Source organism: Paralichthys olivaceus, chromosome 3 (genome assembly GCF_024713975.1).
Source record: "Paralichthys olivaceus isolate ysfri-2021 chromosome 3, ASM2471397v2, whole genome shotgun sequence".
In the NCBI taxonomy this organism is placed as follows: Eukaryota; Metazoa; Chordata; class Actinopteri; order Pleuronectiformes; family Paralichthyidae; genus Paralichthys; species Paralichthys olivaceus.
Genome location: NC_091095.1, coordinates 11,884,017 through 11,906,684, shown reverse-complemented (window position 1 = coordinate 11,906,684; position 22,668 = coordinate 11,884,017). Strand labels below are relative to the sequence as shown.

Here is a 22,668-nt window from a genome sequence, read left to right as displayed (position 1 = left end):
AATAAATAATAAATAATGAATAATGAATAATGAATGATAAATAAATAGGTGGGGGGAATTGCCATTCGTGCATTTCAAAATGAATGTATTTATTTTAAAGTTTAGGCAGTTTCGGTCCATGCAATGGAACCTTCCACACATTAAATGAAAAGTGTCCTTCACTGATGCGACCGTCTCTCGGGCTGTGCGGGAAGTCGACTGCGTTAGGTTTGTCCCACGCCCCGCTCCGTACACACGTGACGGCAGTGGAGGCGTTCGGAGGAGTTCGGTTCCTCTCGGATGTGAAACTCGTCTCCAGCAGTAATGGCGCGGGGTGTCGTGTCGTGGCTGTTGTTGTGGACTCTGGTGTCGGTGTGTGGAGCGGACGTGTGTCCGTGTGAGAGGCCGGAGCTCTGTCAGCAGATCCGTCAGCAGAGAGACTTCGAGGTAGTTCAACACAACCAGTCGATCGTCCTGTTCCCCACAAACATACAACATACAACACATCAACACATCAACACACAACACATCAAACACAACACATCAGCACACAACACACAACACATCAGCACACAACACATCAAACACAACACATCAGCACACAACACATCAAACACAACAAACACAACACATCAACACACAACACATCAACACACAACACATCAGCACACAACACATCAACACATCAGCACACAACACATCAACACACAACACATCAACACACAACACATCAGCACACAACACATCAAACACAACACATCAACACACAACACATCAGCACACAACACATCAAACACAACACATCAACACACAACACATCAACACACAACACATCAACACACAACACATCAGCACACAACACATCAAACACAACACATCAACACACAACACATCAGCACACAACACATCAAACACAACACATCAACACACAACACATCAAACACAACACATCAACACACAACACATCAGCACACAACAGCACACAACACATCAACACACAACACATCAACACACAACACATCAACACATCAACACACAACACATCAACACACAGCTCAAATAAACTCCTCAGCTCTTGACAACCTCTGAAAGTTCACTGATTAGAAGTTCGTTCAAACACAGATGGGCTTGAGGAGAAATACTTTTTAAACTGCTGCGACATTACGACAGAAAATTTTAAACGCGTTTTATCGAAATAACCTCTCAGCTGAACTGGCAACAACAATAAATTTCTTTCTCCACGAGGGACAATCCCACATCTTACTTCCACCAGACTTCAGACACACTGTGAACATGGTCGACCGTGAGTTGCTATAATGAACAAAACAAAAAAGTTAACATCACAGCACCGTGAACACACCACAGACACTGTGGATAGAGAAAACAGTTCAAATGAATAACCAGATAAATTCATCCGCATGGTTTATAAAGCTGTTTGCACTGCTGGCGAATCACCTTCAAAATCATTTGTCAGCAAACAAGCACAGATGTGTTCTGTTGCCTGGAAGTGAAAACTGCAGTTCACAATTTACATTTGTTACTTGATCATTTAAAGATATTGAAGGTGAAGATGCCAGTTTGATTTTCATTATCCAGAATATTTTATGAAACATCGTTAAAGATTCAGTTATTACATGATGATGCATTCAGAGAGTCGCTCAAGCTCCAAAAATGGAGAAGTGCAAGTCATATATTTGTGAGTAGTAACTTCCCACCATTATATCTCATGACAACACAGTGTGGGGCTGTTCAGTGTTTTATAGCTGACAAATACTTCTTATCAACAAGGGACAATTTGACTCAGACACAGGAATGTGGCGTGTTTCAGATATTTATTTGTACAAATGGAAAGCTTGTTTGCTCCTTTCCTGATAGAAATCAGTAATATTGAACTAAATCTTTAACTGTGGTAAATGTAATGTGAATGGGAAAAAAAGAACTTCCTCTTTGTCTCTATTTTCTGTTTTTTGAGGTTTCCCAATATCATTATGAATCGACTTATCATAAATAATCAGTGTGTGCTTAGTGAAACTCGTGGTAAGCTGAAGCTGCAAATAGTAAAACACTACAGTCTCTGCTTTGCTTTGAACAGTGTGGAGCACAGTATGTAGTTGCAGTGGCAGGATTAAATAAGTGAGACTGAACAACACAAATGTTTCCTTTTTGGGGGATTTATGAATATAAACACACTAATTGAGTTTGAATAAAAACCATTATCGTTACAGTCGTGTGACTGTGTGACCTCGGTTTTTTCAGGTGTTTTTGTTTGATGTGGGTGGAAAGACATGGAAGTTCTACAACTGGAGCATGGTGACAACAGTGGCGACATTTGGAAAATATGATGCTGACCTCATGTGTTACGCTCACTCCAAAGGAGCTCGAGTAGTCCTCAAAGGTAGGGTAGCCTTCAGAGGGCGAGAGGGCTGAAGGAATTAGTCTACATCAACATGACATCACAAGCTCTCTGCTGTTTGAATAAAGCTCCAACTTTAAATTGTTTCAAAGATTGTCTGGCAAGCCAGAGCTGCATCTTCTCCCAAATTCATCGCTGGTGTGTCTTTTAATACCACAGACTGCTGCAGTCACCAGTTCATTGACCCATTGTCCACCTCTCCTACCTTGTTCAAGGTGACGTTCCCCTCTCCTACGTTGTGGACCAAGATAACAGGACAGCGTGGATAACGGAGAAAGTCAATTTGGCCAAAAGTCAGTTTATGGATGGAATCAACCTCGACATTGAACAAGCGGTGGAGGAGGGCTCGCCAGAGTACCATGCTTTGACAGATCTGGTGAAAGAGACCACGGAGACGTTCCACAGGGAGATCCCAGGATCACAGGTGATGAAGATGTTTGACCTGGTTTGATTGATTCCTTTTCAAAACTCCATCTTCATATTTAACTGTCCCTTACCTCTAGGTCTCATTCGATGTTGCCTGGTCCCCACACTGTGTCGACGGGCGCTGTTACGACTACGTCACCATCGCTGAATCCTGCGACCTGCTGTTCGTCATGTCCTACGACGAGCAGAGTCAGATCATGGGGGACTGTATTGCCATGGCAAACGCTCCGCTCAATCAAACTCTAAATGGTTTGTTGTTGTCCAGTTGAGCTCAAATCAGCGCGTTAATACAAAACTACACATTACTACAATATCCACTGTCTGTTTTCTGTCCTTTAAGCTTACGACGAGTATTTGAAACTGAAGATCGATCCAAAGAAGCTAGTGATGGGAGTTCCATGGTACGGCTATGACTACGTGTGTCTCAACCTTTCCCAGGTAATGTTAAAAATATTTTTCTGCTCCTCTCATGTGAATATATCATATGACATATATTATATGACATACCTCACTCTCCACACTCATCTATCATACACACCCATTTTATTAGGCGGCCTATTTAAGCTGAGAACATTTCCCATCACTCCCTTGCTTGCCTCCGCTGCTGCGTCAGAATTGCTGCAGGTTCTTCAGCCCCTCCACCACCCCAGCCTCCTCCTGTAAGCTCTGATGGGGGGTTAGAAATACTCCTCACTCCCATCACATCTATGGAATCATATCTGGGGGAGTGAACGTTTGAACATGAGTTGTCTGACTAAACTATACTTGTGTAAGGTGCTAATTAGAAGATTTTAGCATTCAAAGACGCTGACATAAAATCATGGTAGAAATTATACTTGCTTATTTGTTATTGTGAGCACTGTTGATGTGGTTAGCTCTCTGAATAGAACTGAATAGAAAAGAATGCCATTATTGTCAATGCACAGCTGTACAACAAAATTGAGCGTGTCTCCCTGAGTGGTATGTTCAGTACAGTATGGTACGAACACGTCTTGTCTTGAGTAACAGATTATGATACAGATCACTTTGAAATTAAGTGTTTAAATATTCTAATAAGCATGTTCAAACTATTATATATTATTGTTGTAGCTTTGTCTGAAATGTAATCTCAGATATCCTCTTACGTCTTCTCCTTTAACAGGAGGGAATATGCTCTATAGCCAAAGTTCCTTTCCGTGGAGCTCCCTGCAGCGATGCAGCCGGGAAACAGAAAACATACAAGTGGATCATGAAGCAGGTCAACAGCTCGATGTCTGGCAGGATGTGGGACAGCAAGCAGGAGGCTCCTTACATCAATTACAAGGTGCATAAACTTTATTTCAAGAACTTCCACCATCAATTTGAATGGTAGAATAGGATTTACCAGGCAGAAAATAAACTTAGTGCGCAATTATGGTTGCAGTGTAAGAATTGTTGAGATAAGGGTCTAAAGTTCATGATGTGGAAGTTTCTGCTGCACTGACTTTCATCATTATGTTTTAAAATCCTATTTTCATGTTTTAGAAATTCCTTACTTGAAAATGTGTGCTCACTCTAAGGACTATATTTGTCTCCCTGCCAAGGTCGAGCTTCACCAACTTCACCTCCCTTTAGTTCTGATAAATTACGACTCAACAAATCAGGCAGGCATTTCAGGCAAGGGCTGTTTATCCAAAGTGCCGGCGTCCACCCGAGCTGCTTCCCAGACAAAACAAATCAGCTCTTCCAAACAGCAGTAAAACTTTCCAGGCGAACGCCTTCTTGTTGGGTCTAAATGGTTCTCATTTTAATTTTTCTTTCTTTCCTTTCTTTAGGACGACATTGGACGTATTCATCAGGTTTGGTATGATGATCCACAGAGTATTTGTGCCAAGACGGACTATGTGACATCTAGAGGCTTGAGGGGCGTTGGCATGTGGAACTCCAACATCTTGGACTACAGCGGCGAAGCTGTCGCCAGGCAACAGACGGTAATGATGTGGAATGCTCTGTTGGGATGCTAGCTGGGATACACTCAACACTGGTGCAGAAATGTTCACCGCCCCTGAGCCCACTCCTGTTTGTTGCTAAGTCAATATATCCCTTTGTAACAGTAGAGTTCAGGGATACCTGCACTTCAGAGTTTATTGTGGCTTTTATTGCTGTCGTGTTTGGATGTAGTCACATCTCAGACATTCCTCTGCTAAATGAAATGACTCTGATGCTCTTTTTAATGTTGTTTGCACTGAATATGTTTGATTGAACAATGTGGGCTTGTTGGGGTCTGAGCGCTATTTTTCATAAATAAAACATTTTTGAATAACCTATAATTGTTGAAGTTACTTTAACACGTCTCAGTAACATTTAAGCTGCTTTCAGACATGCACTGAATGGAACTACAGACATTTTCCAGAGGGGCTGTTTGTGAGCATACAAATATCTGAGTCAGTTGCTCTGGAAATAATTTTTTCATCCCAGACTCATTGTCAGAGTGAGAAACTGAATGTTTTGATGTTTTAAACACAACAGGTGCAAAACTGGAAGAATTCAAATATCTCAGGGTGAAAAATATATATTCCTGATCTGCTGCTACATTATGAACCATTCTGACCTCTCAGATCGTGAGTCAAAACTAAAGGTGAAGAATCTGTGTTCAATTTTCATTCTCTACTTATGTGGAACACACTTCCAGAAAGCCATTGGTCTGATCATTCTCACTTCTTTAAAATGAAGGCTGAAAACTTTTATGTTTAATGTTTTATTAAATTAAATGATTTCTCATCTCTTACACAGAACTCTTATATTTCTTATTATTTATTCGCTATTTAGCTCATTTTCATTTCAGTTGTACTGCTTTTTAAAATGGACTTCAATTCTTTCAATTGCTTTGTTGAAATGTGCCAAAGGAATAAACTTTACATTAGCAACGAGCTAAAGGACCTGAGAAAAATGACAATAATAACACTGTGAACGAGTAACTCAGGTATGTAACAGTCGACAAATAGAAAATTCAACTGCATGAACTCAAACATATAAAATCAATCTGTCTCAGCAGAGTGAAGCACAGACGGCATCAGTCATCCCTGTATACAGTGATTTAGATGGAGGTGTTTTGAACTTGTGGTCTCTCCCGTGTCGTATTCCCGAAGCCAAGATGAGACGACTGGCTTTTCTTCTGGGCCAGTTCGGCCTTCAGGGCCCTCAGCTCTGTGGCAGCCTGTTTCCTCAACTACACAGACATGGAACATATCACAGATTATGTGAGTTTACTATTTAGAGAAAGTGACACTGTTAATTATTAAACATCAATCGACTCACTCACAAGGGACTCTTACACTTGTCAGGTTATATTCTGATGTTAAAACAAAGAAAAAAAAACAACCTTTATCTCCGTCACCAGCTTCATCTTGGCATCTTCTACGTTCCGCTTCAGGTTGTCAATCTCATGACTCTCTGTCATGATCTGAATGATGAGCTCATTCTGGAATAAAACATATTTCTTTTAATTTCAAAAAGGTGATTACAGTACTTACTATACAGTATTTGTGCTTAATATAACCAAGCTAAAAAGTTTATAGAGAGCGGCAACATATTCTTTAGGGAAAGAATTTGACCAAGTGTCGTCCTCTAACTTAAAATATTAAAAATGGACAAAACAATAGTTAAAATATTTGTTTATTGAAATTTTCAGGTAAAAGTAACTAGATGACATGTGCAGCATTATAGTTGAACAGAAAAGAGGTGACAAATGTAATAGGAACATATCAGAAGTCATTTTTTCCCAGTTTATAGTTTTACACCCATTATAACATCAAATTTAAAGTCAGTTTATCTACTCTTTGATGATGAAAGTATTTTAAACAGATTTTCTCCAGGTATATAGAGACAGAGGAACAACCATTTTGAACAATGTGATCAGTTTTTCCTTAGCAATCTCTCGCTGATATGGATAAAACTAAAATGGTCTTTAAAATCCAGCAGCTTTCACCTTGATGGAGGATCTGCCTTGTCGTCTTGGCTTCCCTCTGTTATCTCTGGCCTGGAGCTGGTGCAAGAGTTTGTTGTAAAATGTCTCCAGCTCCTGTCGCACCTTTCTCAGGCTGTCCTCCAGTGGTGCTGTGGCCTTCTTGGTTTCAAAATATTTCTTTTTCCAACTGTCTCGGGCTTTACAATGAAGGAGAAGGACAGAGCATCGGCAGAGTTCAGTTGGATGTGAAACAAAAGTTTCCCACCAAAATAGCAAGTGTGGCCCAAACGTCACAAAAGAAATGTGGGGCCTTGGTTGGCAAACATGCGGTGCTCTATGCGTGGAATCTGGATGTGAACATAAAGAGGCCTGTGTGGTAAATGGTGGACATGCAGTATAGCTATGGCTAACTTGTGGCTCAGATCTGGGAAACAGGGAGGACCACCCAAGTGTTATCATTCCAGGCGGTACATGGGCTGGGTGTGGGCCAAATCTGATGAGTTTCAAGGTGCAGTTGTAAAATGATTTCCCCTCAATTGCTGTGGCTCAGGGGGAGAGCGGGCCACAGCAAGTATATGATCACTGATTATTGGCTCCTTTTTGATTCCCAGATTTCTGGCGAGTACCTTTATTGATTTGGATCAAACTTGTATCTTTTTATTTAACCGTATTGTGTTCCCACCTTGGTTCCTCCTGTGTCTGTTCTGGGCCAGTAAATCTTTGCCCTTTCTTAGCAGCTCCTGCCTCGTCCACTCCAGCTGCCTCCTTTCCTCCCTCACCAGCTTGATCTCCTCGATCAGCTCCTCTCCTGACGGAAACAAACCTGTGTCACTAGTCTTAAAACAAGGCGGATCATTAGTTCTTGTTATGTGGCGGAGGTGGTCGCTTACTGTTCGTCTGGAGGACTGGGGGAGCAGCAGGTTTATGGGTCAGCAAGGCCATGTGCAGACCTGGAGGCGGAGAGGAGCAGCGGACGGGCCGGGACGACACAGCAGGACTTTCTGTCGCCTTGAAAACAGACAGTAAACACAACGATATGAGGTTGTCACCTGAATAGATTTTCATGGATTCAAGTCCTTTGTTTTCTCCAAAGACCTCACACACTCCACTGAACCCACCTGCTGGCTCAGGAATTCAGACTTTACCAAGAGACTGTCCACTTCCTGCTCGTTTTAACAACAACCCTTCACACAGGTTCATGCTCGAAAGTTAAGGCTGACGAAAACAACTTTATACATTACCCCACTCGATGATTTAAGCGTGCGTGCATCTTTTGATTTCCCAACCCTGCAAACAGACGCACTGTTAGAACAACAAGCAGCTGCACTACTAGTACACGCTGCAGAACACAAAATCATGCTGGTCACATCGCACCCGTCTGTGAACAGGAAGCCTGAATCTCCGTCCTCCAGCGACTCTGCCACTCCTGAATCTCTGGCCACTTTTCTCTGGTACTGTTTCTTCTTCCTGCAGGTTTCTTCTTTTTCTGGCGGCTCCCTCGCCTGAGCTGAATCAGCCTCACGTCGCTGTGAAACTGTCGAACAAAGAGCTGAGGGACATCATGACAGATCCTACAGATTTGTGAAAAAGCATCTTTTATTTATTTGAATTTAACATTTTTTGTCGATGTTCTATCTAAACCCATCATTTGCCTAGAACTGGTTAATGGTGAAGATGTGGAAGTTTTGGTAAAATAGTCTGATTAAACATTTCTGAATGTTTTAAACTCAGAATTTTAAACTCATTAAATGTTGGTGCTGATAGGGAGAATTTTTTTTATTACTTAGTATTTTGTTTTGCCTCTGCACCAGTGACAGCCAGGGCCTGAGGCATTATCTTCTCGGGTTGTTTGTCCGTCTGTTCCATTCTTGTGAACACAATATCTCAAGAGCGCTTGAAGGGAATTTCTTCAAGTTTAGTACAAACAGTCACGAGGACTCAGAGATGAACTGATTAAATTCCAGAGGTCAAAGGTCTCAGTGACCTTAAATGAATCTGGAAACAAAAATTGTGGAGACAGAAGCTGTACTGGTCGACACAGGCATACAACATGTAGTGTGGTATTTCTAGTTTATCACTTTCATTCACTCAGATATACAATGTTTACATTTCATTGGTTTCTCAGAGAAAAATTCAGATGAAAAAAATCAGGCAGGTGTAGGAAACTGATATCTGTCTGTCTGAATTGTGTCGCAGCTTGATTGAATTCAAGGCGACTCTTAGAGGAGGTTACACTTTACTGAGTGCTTATCTTTTTTACATTTACTCTTTGTGTTACTTGAATATAGCTACTAAGATTTGTCTTGATGCCTTATACAGAGAATTCATAGCAGCATAAACTAATCTAATCTAAAACATGATATATTTTATATCAGCAGAACTTCTTAAAAAAATTAATTTGATTATTTCCTTGTTTGCTTTTTGTTTGCCATGTTATAAATTCCCAGAAAAGATTTGCACATAATGACATATTTAAGAAGACAGATGAACGATGTCGGAGCAGGAACTTGTCTCAGTGCTGAAGTTGTGCTTTATGTTGTGTTTTTACCTTTTCTCAGTGACACAGGCTGCTTTACTCTTTGACTCTGAGCCTTGCTTGGACAGCACTGCTCTGTACACTCAGGCTTGATGGACGACAGAGCCTCCTCTTCATGTTCTTCATCTCCCTCTGAAGAACTGTAGCTATGCTCTTCTTCTTCTTCTTCTTCGTCCTCTTCCTCCTCCTCCTCTTCTTCCAGGCTTGGGGTGGGAGGTGGCTGATGGGAACACTGGGGGATGAGCGGGAATTTCACAGCCTCCTTTGTCCTGGTTGGCAGGCTGCATGTCTTGGGAGGGTGGTGATAGTTGGGGGGGTCCGGGGAGCTGCTGCTGGTGTCCAGGCTGAGGGAACAAACGCTGCTGCTGTTCTCCACGGTGGACAGCAGGTAAAGCTCCGGCTGTGGGGCCTGTAAACAGGAGACATCACAGTATATCACCCGTTGAGAACTGAGGATTAATATAATGCAGAAATTCATTATTCAAAAAATAGCATTGCTGACAGAATAAAAAACATAAAGATTTAAAGATAAAAGTCACACAATAAGAGATGAACCCTAATTTATTGGTTAGCCAATACATTTTAGCCGTCTTTAATACCAATAAATTACCAATACAGACATGGTATGAGTGTTTATGATAAAAACAAATATGAAAAAATACAAAATATTTTCCTAATCCAAGTTTGATATATTTCTTAACTTTTTATTTGTAGTTATTAAAAATACATTTTATTCATAAACTGTAAAATATTAAGCCTTCTTTGACATTAGGGTTTGATAACGACACCTTAGGAATCACTACATTTTTAAAAATATATATATATTGGCTGATATATCTGTATTTTTTACTCATTAATATCGGCATCGGCCCCAAAAAATCCATATTGGTCGGGCTCTAATAGTAACAACACCCATTTATAATGAACCTGCTGTGACATGAGTATGTTCAGGTTTTTAAACATTTTTGTTGTTGTATGCATTCTTCGTGATACAAAGTCTTACTGAAGATATAAAACAAAACAAAAAATCAGGAAGATGAATTGTACATACATACGGTGGAGCAAATGTTTTCACTTTCAGATCCTTCTCCTGTTTGCTTTTAACCTGTAAGAGGAAGGAATCTGGTTTCTGCAGAGCAGTAAAAACAGAGAGCTTTCACACACACATTTTACACCCTATATAGTGAGGCAGCCTGAGCAGTGACCTTGTTAATCACACTGTCGGCTTTGTGTCTCTCTGCTGTCTGCCTGTTGAAACACAGGCAGCTTTAGAAACAGAGAAGTGCAGTGAAGAGCCAGCTGCTCTCACCAGTGCAAGACTGCGGCCCACACATTTCAGGAAGGAGAATTTGTTGATGCTCCTCTCGGTGCCAAGCAGAGCGCCCAGATCGCTCCTCAGACTTTTCAGGGTGACATCTGGATAAACTCTAAAATAATAAAAAAAAAAAAAAAAAATTACATAACGGATCTGTAACAGAACATTCAGAAGGTTAAGAAAGGTATTGTTTATGTTACGTTTAATGCGCAAACAGGAAAGAGCTGAGGGTAGTTTAGGTTTCTGTAGGTTTTAGTGACCCAATATAGTCTGAATTCAAGTGCCTGTAACTAAGCTATTTTACAAGGTCATACCATCATTGCATTTTATTCTATTTTTCATTTTATCATTTTACACACTTCTATCAATTTTATTTGTATTGTTTTTCTTCTTTTAAGACATTTTACAATTTTTTCCAGATTACAGATGGATCCTTTTTTGATCTTAGTCATTTTACCTGTTTTATTCTACCCTTTCTGATCTCTTTTATTTGTTTTGAAATTAGAATTTTTAAAAAAATCTCTTGATTGATTTTTCAGTGTGTGATGTTATCAATGATGTATTGTATTCATTTTTTTTTACATATCTGAATCGTATGTGTGTATCTATGTTTTAAATATATTTGTTATGCATCGAAATAAGGCTAAAACTTTGATCCTCACACAGACACACACACACACACACACACACACAGACCTGATGAAGCCTGCAGATATGAAGCTCTCGATGGCTTCAGCTGGTACTTTATTGAGCTTCACGTTCCACTGGTCGTCTGGCACATAGAGCACATGGAGCTCCACAAACTACACACATGATTAAACACAGACACCATGAGCCAAGTGTTCATGTATTCCTGTGAAGAGTTCAATCCCCTGAACATACCTTGCAACTGACCGGTCTTCTGTCCCCTGGATATCTGACGGACTCACACGACAGCTCCATCATCGGTGCAGCTCAGCATCAGGAGAAAACACTCAGAGAAAACACTCCTGGAGAGGGTGAGTGTCTGTATTGGGTTGATCCGCAGGAGGGCCCCCTGCCCATTGAAGGCGTTGACTGCTTGGTAATAATCTGCTGTGATCAAACACAGTGAGTTTTCCACTGCACTTGGTTTTATGAGAGTGCCAGCAGTGGTTGCTCTGGTGCTGAGGATGACAACTGCAGTGAAGAGAGGGAGCTGATCACATCTGAGAGTTAACACTGTTCTCCATTATTCTTTCATGTATTACTTTGTATTAATGAAAAAAATATATATTAATGACTGTAACTATTTAGACTTTATTAATATCTGGCTGTCACTCACAGATCTCAATCACAAATTGGAATTTTAATTCAATCAAGAAATGAAGGTTTGTTTAATTTATTCAATCAGGTATAAATATCTAGTTTAACATGCTTCATGATTAATGATATGTAATAAAAGTCACATAATACACTGATAACAATGTCTTGGTTTGTTCTCTGTAGTTGAGGCTCCTCCACTAGAGGTTGCGATTTAAATAGAACTGGTGCTGCCTTTAGGAAATGTGGGAGTTGTCACAGTCAGAGAAAATTATTATTTTATATTCTATTTTCTCCCACCAAAATAGGACAAATACTCCATCATTACATTTAAAAATTTGTTTAAAAAGATAACAAGGTTTGATTGCGGGGATAGATCGTTCAAATGGCATCTATATTGTGTAAACATTTAAATTGTACCATTTTACCTTTGTTGTTGTTGGGCATATTTTTATTTCGCTCTGTTACTCTACTATTTCTTGAATTGTGGAATTTGAATGAATTTCATTGTCTGAATAAAGTGGATTTGAAAAAAGCTCTTAACTAGTTTAAAATGGTTCATTTACTAACCCAACAGAGTCCCTGAAGTCTAGAATATATTTTTCTTGTTGTGTTTCCAAGATAATAACTTGTACATGTAGTATAACAAAATTTTGTGCAAACAAGAGACTTCATTCTCTTATGATGATCGTGTCATGTGCACAAGTTATGTCTTGTGCACCCAAGATAATGTGTGCACATAAAGTAAAAGAAAATCTTGTGAAAATTGCATAAATGACTTAGATTATTATGTCATGCACATGAGTTATATCCTGTGTACGAAACATAATAACTTGTGCACATAATTGCACTTGCATAAACCTGTAAATTAACTATACCGTTCGTACAAGATAATAACTTGCACAATGTAATTTTAGATTTTATGCGCACAACTTATCTGGAAAAAGGACTTCCTACTTTTTAACTGGAAATCTTAAAACTACCTAATAGTTTCTGTTGATCAGCTTTATCAAGATAAATGAAATATTACAATACAAGAAAAAAGACAGGCGACGTATAGGACAGAAATAAAACGAAATAAACAAATATGTCCAACAGGCGCTTTTCGTGTGAAATAATAAAGTGTTTGAATTTCCGGGCCGTGAAGGCAGCACTGGTGGACCCTCCTTTAAAGAAAACCGGAAGCCGCTGGAAGAGAAGGAAGCTGCCTCCGAACAACCACTAGTTATAAAAGTTCTACATTTGTGTCACCAAAGTTTGTCTCGACAATGTCCGGATCATCCAACATCGTAGCGATGAGGAAGATCGTCCAGCAGCTGCGGCTCGAAGCCGGAATCCACAGAGTCAAGGTAACGGTGGAGCTCGGCTCTTTCTGGGCGTGTGTTGTTTCCCAGCTCGGTGAAAGTTCCTCCGGTTGTTGTTGAAGGAGGAGAACTCTCTCAGCGGATCTAAGCTGTGGTTGTCCGCCACATGCTAACTAAGCTAACCCCTCGGTGTGTCCTCCACAGGTGTCCCAGGCCGCCTCCGACCTGCAGCAGTTCTGCCTGCAGAACGCCCAGCAGGACCCTCTGCTCACCGGCATGTCCTCCAGCAACAACCCGTTCAGACCACAGAAAGTCTGCTCCTTCCTATAGCAGCCTCCTGCCCCCCGTGAGTGACAGCTAACCACATCTGCACTGCTCTGTTGTAGCTCTGCCAGAGGGGAAGCAGTTCAGCTCAGGGTAGTTCCAGAGGCACAGAGAGCAGCGAGAGAGAAAGAAGGACATCAGTGATGTCCACGAACAGACACATGATGAAGTGTGTATGACAGAAGGACAGTGGACAGGCTGTGGAAACTGAAGAACACTTATTAATACTGAAAGTGATTAAAGTGCATTGAGCTAAGTAATACAGACCTGAATACAGTTAAAGGGATAGTACAACTCAAAATGGTGTTTGAGTCCACAAAACACTTCTGGAGTCTCAGGGGTAACAGTGTGGCCCTAAACTGTAGTTAGGGCCAACAACGGTTTGTTTGCTTGTTTAAAAAGTAAAACATAAATCCAACTTTTGCTTTTAATACTTTCATTTATTTTGCAAATTGGAATCTGATTTTCTAAACATGTCACATAAGTGTCAGAGTAGAAACAAAGTCAAAAGATATAAGACATAACAAAACACTGTAAGATAAGCAGTAGCTTGTTTATCAGATATTTATTACATTTAAACCTCATCCCAGCATTCTTGATGCCATTTTACAGCTAATCTGTTGTACATGGAAATAAATGGAAACACTTACGAAGTTTTTTTTTTTTTTATAGATTTCAGCTGATTCTTGTGTCGAACACTGTCGTTTTCATCACTAATGCACTTACATCTCTGCAGGTTGGGGACATTGTGGTGCCTTGTGGAACTGAGCTGCAGGATCCTGCATCATGAACTGGAACCGTCTCAGGAGTTATAGGAAATTTCGGGACAAACGACTAACTTAAGATATTTTTTTAACTCTTGCCTTTGTAAAATCTGATACGGAAACATTTCCAGGTGCTTAGGTGGCACAGTAGATGTCTTAACCTACTCGCTTTAAAGTAACTAGCCCACATCAACACACACTGTGCCTTTTGAATTGTACATGTTTTTCCATTCATGACTGATCCTGAGAAAAAGAATGAATGGTATTTCCATAGTTGAAAGTTTTATTAAAAGTATACACATATTTAGAAATATGTTCCATTTGTTACTGTTTCATTGTGGCCACTTTCAAACAGCTTGTGAAGAAACATTTCATAGGAATTGAACACAACACAACATCCACATGAACATGCAGGTCAGAGGTTTCAGATTAATGGGGCGACTGCGTGTCTCCTCTCTGGCGTCCAACAACAGACAGGGTGAAGGTCCTCGCCATTCGCGACAGGTTCTTGTCTCATATTTAGTTTCCAAAAGTCTTTGCAGATGCACCTTCAGAGAAATCGATATTCAAGAAGACTCAAGATGTAATCAGGAAGTAAGCCTGGTCCTCCTCAAAGCATCTGGGGCATCAGCTATAAAGTCAGTTTGTGTAAATCCACTGCAGTATCTTAATAACTGAATCCATCTCATGTACTCAAAGCTGGAACTTCCGTCTGCAGGCATCCATCTCGTGACGCTGGAAACAAAAAGTAAACTTTTTTAAAGCTATTTGCTAAACAAGAAAAGCCAGAGGTGATGTTGGTTTAAATACATGTGAGAATCAATGGATGACTAAGCAAATATCTCCGTATGTATGCAAATTTAGGCAAACACGAATAAAGTTTCACTGGGTTTATCAACAACAATATGTTGAAGAATAAAACTACGTGTTCCTTCGACATCACACATCACTGGTTCAACCTTTATAGCTCTTCCATTGTCTCCAAATATAAAATAAGTGCAGAGAGACTGACCTTCAGGACCCACTCATACTCTCCAAACTTTGAGTCAAAGGTGCCTTTCTGTAGAGAGCGCAGTTTGAGGGTGAAGCGTGGTCCCAGCTCCTGAATGCCAACTTTCTTCTCATTCTTGAAGATGTACCTTCACAGACAAAGAATGATATATTTAACCTTTAAAATCGAAGACAAATCTTTACAAAGGATCAGTAATGAAGCTTGTATTAGAGGAGCGAAAGTCCAGCTCAACTCAGACTTCACATTCTAAACATTCACCTGTGGAATCTGAAAAAGATGAAGTCTCTCTGGTTGTGGAAGGTGGCCGCCTGTCGACCTATGAACTGGGGGTCCTGAGGAAAGAGAGCAGCGAACAGCCGGCCGATGCTGTGACCGAGGCGCGTGGAGAAGTTGTTGAGGATCACCTCTGGTGAGTGTTCGGTGGGGTCTTTACCTCGTCTCTGCACAGAGAAAGTCATCACACGATGCTGGGATTACAAAGCAAAGACTGATCCTGAACTGAACATTTTTTGTATAGTTGCACACAAATCTTTAAACCCAGAAGCTTAAAATCGAATGAAAATACGTCGGCTTTTCATCAGGGGCATTTTTTTTTTACTTCAACGAAAATCAAAAATCTAACAGTGAAAAGAGTCTGGATTTATGTACTCACCTTTATCTCCTTCCGAAGTCGAACACTGCTGACCTTGAAGTGTGCAGTCGGCCCGTCAGGAAGGTGACAGAGAACCAAACCGTCTAAAAGTTGCAGTTAAGAAAGTCGACCTTCAGAAAGTCTGAACACCCGAAGCTCACTTCAGTAAAAGCACCAAACAGAACTCTAATTTTTTATCCAAACTACAGTATCGTGATAAAGACTTAATAATGTAAAGCATTGTAGGACATATCCTCCTCTCTGCTAATACAGCTGCCTGTCAGTTAGGATACTCGGCATTTTGCGATCCTCGTTGACGACCATGAGGTAGGTGAAGTTCCTGGCGATGCACTGTGGAATGACCCTCTTCAGGGCCAAACCTCGTCTGTAGTACACGTGGGCGTTAGGGATCACTGTGGCCAGCTGCTCGCAAAACTTCACCGTCCTCTGCAAGACACATGTCAGCATGTTTAACACAAAAATGTCTGAAAAGGACAAGACAGATAATTTACCATGAACAGCTGCCAATTGTCCACCTTGGGACAATCTCATAAAATGCATATCAATATAAACAGAAGACAGTGTAATCTAATTTAGGGTCATGACTGATCATGTATGTCAACTATGTCTAACTATAAGTACAACGGTTTAGAATGGTCATGTTGTTGAAAGTGGATGATGCAATCTCAGTAAATGTTTAAGCAGATTATTATCTGATTATCTTTTGTATATTCATAACATGAAAATAAAGTAATAAAATGGAAAACTTTGTTTTTTTAATTTGTCACAATAGTCCCACTTAGTCGACATATGCTGAGCAGGAGGGCACTAGAATGGCACAAACCTCCGCCAACAACAGTCCCCTTAAAATCAAATGTCAGCTATTTTTCATCAAAATCTCTGCATCACTTCTTGTGAAATTCACATCTCTTAATTAAGTCAGTGAAAAATATCCTGATCCATTTGTACTTGTTCCTGAACCCTATACAAACTGTTTACACTGTATTACCACCTTTACCCGTGGAGTGTCATTCCAAAAGGTCAAGAGCAATCTCAGCTGGTCTCACTGAAATGATAAAGTGCAACAGAATGTGAAAATGCCACTCACCCCTCTGGGTCTGTCTGATGTTGTGATGAGCACTTTGGGATTTGTGAGCCCGTTGAAATAAGCAGAAAACTCATCAGTTCCTTCGTCAAATGCGACCTGAGGACGAGAGAAAAACACAAACATGAATTCATGCACGTTCATCACAAATACAACCTGAGATCATTGAACAAGGTCTTGGTCCGCACCTCTTCATCCTCTGGGTCAACTGTTGTCTCGTCGTACACCCGCTGGTTTTCTATCGTCTTCGGGACTTCTTTAGGTGGTGCCTACACAAGAGACAGAATATATGAAATAATCAATACAAATGCATCGTCTTGATTTATTGTAAAAATAATCGACTGATATTTGCAACGTTGGGAAAATAACAGAAAAAAAAACTCACCTTGTCACCGAGAGCCTCCCTTTCTTTTTTCTTCTTTTTCTTCAGTTGCATCTTTTGCTAAAGTATAAAAACAGTTCAAGTCAATGAGGAACTTATATTTACTGCAGCATTGGCAGGTGATACATTTGTCAGAAAATGATCTGCTGACAATCTAGTTTCTGTTTCTATCATTTTACTGTTTAGGTTCCTATTTAAGGATGTGGGTGTTTTCTGAGTAATTGAACTTCCATGTTTAATCTATGTACTGATCTGATACCACGTCTTTAAAGTATTCTAGTTACATCCAAATATAACAGCAACTTTCTCTTCCCAGAAGTCACTGGTTCACCGCTCCAAAACAGAAACAGAAAGACTTTTTCAGTGGTGACACCAGTGTTCTCAATTACAACAATAGCGCTGCACTGTAACAGGTGTTTAAAAGGAGGTCATTGTTGTGTATTGCTCCATTTTGTGTTTTTCAGTTATGAATGTCAAACTCGATGATATAAGTTCTCTAGCATTTATTCTTTACAACTTTATCTCTGCTATATCTCCTGTAAGGTTTATTAGGTCGTCACAAACACACTCAGGATAACACAGTAATATTGAAGATTACGATTTCACCCATGCATTTCGTTGACATTGGTATTGTGCATGTGTCTGACCCTGCAAAGATCAACAACCTTATAAAGAATCAGTAATGCGAAGCCACTTTAGACGAGTAATAATATCTCAGCAATGACTCTAAGTTTCTGGAGGTGATTTTTTAGCAACTTTAGCTGTTGTGATCCCTCAAAGTGATGTTATTTCTTATGATAAATAAATGTGGAGCTGGAATAGAGCCTGGGAACCATCTCTCTGTGAGCTCATATCTCACTAAATCAGGATCACGTGAGGTTTTAGCTCCATGTGTTCATGTCCAGGTTGTCTTTGATGTCTGTGATGAAGTGAGCTGGCCTGAACTGTCTGACCTCCATGTTGTTTTCTCTTTACCTTCCTCTTCTCCTGCTTCAGCTTCATGAACATGAAGTGTCTCCTCTGCTTGTTCTTGATTTCAGACACACTGAAGGTGGGGGGAAAGGCTTCCTCGCTCTTCTCCATCTTCTTCTCATCCTCCTCTTCCTCCACCTTCCTCTGCGCTGCGCTCCCTTCTCCATTTCCATTCCTCTTCTTCTTTGGTGTCTTTTTGTTCTTCTTCTTCCCGGTGTTGTCCTGACTTACTTGGACTTCTGTGATGTCCATCTCGTGTCAGCGGTCTGTCTTATTTTGCTTTTTCGGGTTTCACGTGTGCTGCTGCCGGATGTCCGCTCGTGGCTTCACTTCCGGGGGACACGAGGTGATCGACTTGTGGCGGTCGAGAAAACTATGGGGACACCTGTTGGTGAGGAGGAAAAACAGCAGTCCAACTTCACAACAGGCCTTACTCATACATTACTGTAGAAAGTACATTTGAAAGTATATGTACTTTACTTCAGGAGTTTTATGTTTGGGTACTCTTCACTTTGTCTCCACTACATGTATATGTACTTTCCACTACTTTTTTTTTTTACAAAGCACTGTGTTACACGTTGGATTCCTGGACTTACACTAACATGAGTATGTCCTCCACTACTGCACATTTGCAGGTAAAACATCAACAAGTAATGAATTTTTAAAAGCATCATTTTTCGTTTAACCCTTAAAACCCCTTAAACCCTTTTTTTTTACCACTATATTAAGCTGGATGTGCATGCCTCTGAAATCCATGGAAACCATTTAAGTTTCCAGCTTCATTTATTTACTTCAAGAGTTTCACCTGTGACTTTAGAGGAACAGTGGTGCAAACAGGAGGCCGCATTATCACAGAGCAGTCAGAGTTCTGCATTTCTGTGAAGCCCAGAATAAAAATCATCCTGTAGTGCAACACAACTAGTTCCTCTTTCAAAAATAGTTATAACTGCAGGAAACATCTTAATAAAATGGCACCCTGTACAATCCATGCAGTGTAACTATATAATTTATACTCTTTATTTATATTATTATTATTTAACTTATCTCTTTTACAATTCCTGATCATACGAAGCACAAAAACAAAAGACAAGGTACACTCAAAAATAAGAGACAACAAAAACACAACACACAAAATTCTTAACTCAAATTTGGTATGAATGATTTGAAAAAAAACTTGAAAACAGACAAATTAGCAATCTAACACAATAAGACAAAATACACCTAAATATTATTGAAAAGAAATAAAATATAATAAAGAATATGACAAAATTCCTTATTCAGGTTCAAAGCTCAGTGAGTCCAGAATAATGAAAATTTAAAGCAATGCGTAATTTTTCACCGGCAGATATCAATGATTCAATGTCTTGAGGTTCATGTAAAGACATTTATTAAAATACTGCTAATCAAGCTATTAAAACACATTATTATCTTTAACTTCTTAAAATATAATTTAAAAGATAACAATGTAGTAAAATCTTTGATTTGTAGAAATAAACCACACAGACAATAAAAGAAAGTGTTGATCATACACTAAAACAAACAAACCAAAACATTTGTGTATAACTTCTAAAATTAATACAGTACAACAAAACCCATTTCTGGATATGTCACATCAGTTTCAGAGTGTTGTGCCTTTAGAGCTCTCTGTACTGAGCATCAGCATGGGCACGTTCACGGTCACATGGCTCATACTGTCTGATCAGTGAATAGAAGGCGTCACCAGGCACAACATCGTTGGTGCATATGGCTCCTCCACCTCTGCCCATCTGACTCTTCTCCCTGTTCATGTCGGCGATGCAGGTCCAGCCACCGTCAGGCGTCACGCTCCACTTGGAGTGATCCACAGTGTCCGTGAAGGGCTGCATTTTGGGAGGTTGGACCTCCTTCACATTGTACACATGGTAAGAGATGCTGCAGTTAGAAGACAGAGGGCTACGCATCTTTCCCCAGCTCTTGACGTACAGATTCTGCCTCACACTGTTTACGATAAGGCCAGAGTAAAGATCTGCGAAGAAACAAAGCAGAACATATAGACCATGAAAAAAAGAAACCCACATTTTTATAAGTACATAAAAAAACACAACTGCGATATGTACACTGAAAAAAGAAAGTTGTTGGACCAACTCAAAAATTAACTTCAATGGTAAAACAAATGCATAGAAAGAAATAATATTAAAACCTTTGCTAGATTTACTTTGAAAAAACTCAATTAATTTGTGTGACTTATTTATGGGCCTCTCAAACCCAGGATACCAGTACATAGAGTAAACTCAGAGGAAGATTATCTCCACACATCTGTGGCATGGGACACAAGTTGAGTTAGAGGAAGTTACATAATATCTGTGTCGAGTTCATCATCAACCTAATTTTTGCGTTTTTAGACTGCAAACACTCACCATCCCCAAATCGTTTGTATTTTGCAAAGCTGCGGAACTTGTGTCCGTTTACCGACGTCAGCGTCACCTCTCTAGACCAGGGCGGCTTCTTTGGGTAGCAGCTTCTCTGTGCCACACATTGCAGCTCTTTTTGAAAGGTTTGGGGAATTTCAGAGTCGTATGAATAAGCGTGGATGTAGAAGAGCTGCAGTCCTGAGAATTTAGATACAAGATGTTTTTGTTTAATGCGAGTGTCATCCTTTTGGGAAATTAAAAAATTGCATTGACCTACCTATTTCTTTAAAAGCATCATAGGAGTAAGTCACACATATAAATGTTTGACCGTTAGCGTTTCCATTTTGTGGCCAGAAGTCTTTCTTGCGATATGTTGGAAATTTTGGTGTGCTGTGTGAGAGCCAGACTCCGGTTTGTCTGTCCAACATCACGACTCCTTCAGGACATAAAAATAAAAAAAAACAGAAGAAAACAGAAACATGTTATATTGGGATGTTTGTTTTGCTTTGAAAAGAATAAAGTGAAAGATTACTCCTCCCACCTTTACTGTGGCCAAATGATGCAGGAGCAATATATGGATCTGGAGGCTGATCGTTATAGAGCATATATCCAAATCCTTCCATCTACAAAAAAGACAATGATGCTGTTATGATTTGTGACAGAAGGCTGTCATGCTAGAAAGACACTTATTACTGTAATGGAAATTTTACATTAGTGTAAGTATAATTGCATGAGCAGACATGTATGTGCAGGACTGACTAAATTGTTTATCTAAAAGGGCAACTTTAAGGTTTACGATGATGGCTTAAGAGTACATTGCCACCACATTACCTTTCTGTCGTAGAAGTCAAGAAGAGGTCTCAGGGTGTTGGCCAGGGTGCCAGAGCCACTGTTGATTTTCTCCCTGCTACGTTTCCAACCATTGCTGCTCTCATCCATGTACAGATATGACAGACCTCCGTCATTCACATTGGGCAACTTGTATAAGATGTACCTAATGGCACAGAGAGAAATGCATTTTTTTCATGCTTCCAGCTGATAACGAGAATAGTTGAAAATATAAACTGCCACAATTCGAAGTTTCCACTCACCAGTCGACCTCGTTCCCGTCGTCATTCCTGCAGCTCACGTCTGATTCGCAGGCTTGAAAAAAGAGCCCAGTGCTAAAGAGGAATCTTATCACTGTTCTCTGAAATAGTCAAACATAGTCCTGAAGTCACAATTTCAGTCCAGTCCAACTGAGAAATTTAAATTTAATTTATGTTTGATGACTACTTGAGAAAACATGTTCAGGGCTTTATACAAATACAAAACTTATTATATATTTTTTCAAACCTAAATTTATGTATCTACAAAAAATCCATTATTAGATTAGAAGTGTATCCATTTTTTTTAATGACATTTTTATTGTGAAGCATTTTGTATTATTATTGTGCTGCAAGAGTTCTGCATTTCCTGGACTGTTCAACCTACAGTGCAACAAAACCAGTTCTACTTTTTAAACAGCATTCGAAACAACAGTCAACATCTCAATGAAATGGCACCTCTATGTAAAAATCAACACAATACTATAAACTCAGTTTACTCCATTATCTAATACATATGAAAATCATTGTGTGGTTATTTAAAAACATAGTAGTTTTACAGTTTATATATTTCAGTTTGTCTGATCCTTGTCTCTGTGAGACAGAAGAGACACAACATTAAACCATACACAACCTCAACCAACAACTTTCATTATTTGTGTAGCATCAGTTTCAAACATATACACATGCTTTACTTACATATCTCATCATCTCCATGTCTCATCATAGCAATGTGTACGTCTGCTTTGTGAAGACGCTTTCATTGAATTTCATCGCTACATGAAACTGAAACCATCACCGTGTGTTTTTCATGAACTTCCTCA

General features: G+C 39.8%; 5 protein-coding genes across 6 annotated transcripts; 2 read left to right on the top strand and 3 right to left on the bottom strand.

Annotated features, from left to right (window-relative positions):
- Positions 1-142: 142 nt before the first annotated feature.
- On the top strand, positions 143-5,103 carry ctbs (chitobiase, di-N-acetyl-). The gene is made up of 7 exons (XM_069521946.1): positions 143-426; positions 2,236-2,374; positions 2,608-2,816; positions 2,896-3,067; positions 3,159-3,256; positions 3,960-4,121; positions 4,612-5,103. Exons 1-7 carry the CDS (start codon positions 304-306, stop codon positions 4,798-4,800), a joined length of 1,092 nt encoding a protein of 363 aa, XP_069378047.1. The 5' UTR covers positions 143-303; the 3' UTR covers positions 4,801-5,103.
- A 415-nt stretch (positions 5,104-5,518) lies between these two features.
- Positions 5,519-12,532, bottom strand: spata1 (spermatogenesis associated 1). 2 transcript variants are annotated; one of them, XM_020080815.2, is made up of 12 exons: positions 11,477-12,532; positions 11,291-11,397; positions 10,589-10,706; positions 10,331-10,384; positions 9,292-9,688; positions 8,118-8,277; positions 7,985-8,030; positions 7,634-7,751; positions 7,426-7,551; positions 6,765-6,940; positions 6,159-6,257; positions 5,519-6,005 (listed from the first exon to the last, which is right to left on the bottom strand). In XM_020080815.2, the coding sequence occupies exons 1-12, from the start codon at positions 11,537-11,539 to the stop codon at positions 5,874-5,876; spliced, it is 1,596 nt and encodes a 531-aa protein (XP_019936374.2). In that variant the 5' UTR covers positions 11,540-12,532; the 3' UTR covers positions 5,519-5,873. The 2 variants fall into 2 exon arrangements, with proteins under 2 accessions (XP_019936374.2, XP_019936373.2); XM_020080814.2 differs by having other exon boundaries at positions 8,118-8,292; positions 11,477-11,689.
- A 419-nt stretch (positions 12,533-12,951) lies between these two features.
- On the top strand, positions 12,952-14,578 carry LOC109625841 (guanine nucleotide-binding protein G(I)/G(S)/G(O) subunit gamma-5). Its single transcript, XM_020081374.2, has 3 exons — positions 12,952-13,224; positions 13,384-13,525; positions 14,240-14,578. Exons 1-2 carry the CDS (start codon positions 13,144-13,146, stop codon positions 13,507-13,509), a joined length of 207 nt encoding a protein of 68 aa, XP_019936933.1. The 5' UTR covers positions 12,952-13,143; the 3' UTR covers positions 13,510-13,525; positions 14,240-14,578.
- Positions 14,533-18,730, bottom strand: rpf1 (ribosome production factor 1 homolog). Its single transcript, XM_020081372.2, has 9 exons — positions 18,373-18,730; positions 17,401-17,457; positions 17,204-17,284; positions 17,019-17,114; positions 16,204-16,357; positions 15,932-16,014; positions 15,538-15,719; positions 15,280-15,406; positions 14,533-15,002 (listed from the first exon to the last, which is right to left on the bottom strand). The coding sequence occupies exons 1-9, from the start codon at positions 18,619-18,621 to the stop codon at positions 14,961-14,963; spliced, it is 1,071 nt and encodes a 356-aa protein (XP_019936931.1). The 5' UTR covers positions 18,622-18,730; the 3' UTR covers positions 14,533-14,960.
- A 627-nt stretch (positions 18,731-19,357) lies between these two features.
- Positions 19,358-22,660, bottom strand: LOC109625436 (deoxyribonuclease-2-alpha-like). The gene is made up of 7 exons (XM_069521947.1): positions 22,544-22,660; positions 21,851-21,948; positions 21,591-21,753; positions 21,301-21,382; positions 21,037-21,195; positions 20,766-20,957; positions 19,358-20,374 (listed from the first exon to the last, which is right to left on the bottom strand). Exons 1-7 carry the CDS (start codon positions 22,559-22,561, stop codon positions 20,004-20,006), a joined length of 1,083 nt encoding a protein of 360 aa, XP_069378048.1. The 5' UTR covers positions 22,562-22,660; the 3' UTR covers positions 19,358-20,003.
- Between the last annotated feature and the right edge of the window lie 8 nt (positions 22,661-22,668).

What these genes read in the sequence shown, in the direction of transcription:
- LOC109625436 (XM_069521947.1), bottom strand. An exon ending in GACGGGAACGAGGTCGACTG is followed by an intron (nt 21,754 to 21,850) that starts GTGAGTGGAAAC and finishes CTGTGCCATTAG; the next exon opens with GTACATCTTATACAAGTTGC. An exon ending in ATACAAACGATTTGGGGATG is followed by an intron (nt 20,375 to 20,765) that starts GTGAGTGTTTGC and finishes GTTTCTTCGCAG; the next exon opens with ATCTTTACTCTGGCCTTATC.
- spata1 (XM_020080814.2), bottom strand. Translation starts at nt 11,539, where the DNA reads ATGATGGAGCTGTCGTGTGAGTCCGTCAGATATCCAGGGGACAGAAGA. An exon ending in ATATCTGCAGGCTTCATCAG is followed by an intron (nt 10,707 to 11,290) that starts GTCTGTGTGTGT and finishes TTATTATTTTAG; the next exon opens with AGTTTATCCAGATGTCACCC. An exon ending in CAGACACAGGAGGAACCAAG is followed by an intron (nt 6,941 to 7,425) that starts GTGGGAACACAA and finishes TTCATTGTAAAG; the next exon opens with CCCGAGACAGTTGGAAAAAG.
- LOC109625841 (XM_020081374.2), top strand. Translation starts at nt 13,144, where the DNA reads ATGTCCGGATCATCCAACATCGTAGCGATGAGGAAGATCGTCCAGCAG. An exon ending in CCGGAATCCACAGAGTCAAG is followed by an intron (nt 13,225 to 13,383) that starts GTAACGGTGGAG and finishes TGTCCTCCACAG; the next exon opens with GTGTCCCAGGCCGCCTCCGA.
- ctbs (XM_069521946.1), top strand. Translation starts at nt 304, where the DNA reads ATGGCGCGGGGTGTCGTGTCGTGGCTGTTGTTGTGGACTCTGGTGTCG. An exon ending in GGGAGATCCCAGGATCACAG is followed by an intron (nt 2,817 to 2,895) that starts GTGATGAAGATG and finishes CCTTACCTCTAG; the next exon opens with GTCTCATTCGATGTTGCCTG. An exon ending in CTCCTTACATCAATTACAAG is followed by an intron (nt 4,122 to 4,611) that starts GTGCATAAACTT and finishes TCCTTTCTTTAG; the next exon opens with GACGACATTGGACGTATTCA.
- rpf1 (XM_020081372.2), bottom strand. Translation starts at nt 18,621, where the DNA reads ATGGACATCACAGAAGTCCAAGTAAGTCAGGACAACACCGGGAAGAAG. An exon ending in CATCAGACAGACCCAGAGGG is followed by an intron (nt 16,358 to 17,018) that starts GTGAGTGGCATT and finishes TGTGTCTTGCAG; the next exon opens with AGGACGGTGAAGTTTTGCGA. An exon ending in ATCTTTTTCAGATTCCACAG is followed by an intron (nt 15,407 to 15,537) that starts GTGAATGTTTAG and finishes TTGTCTGTGAAG; the next exon opens with GTACATCTTCAAGAATGAGA.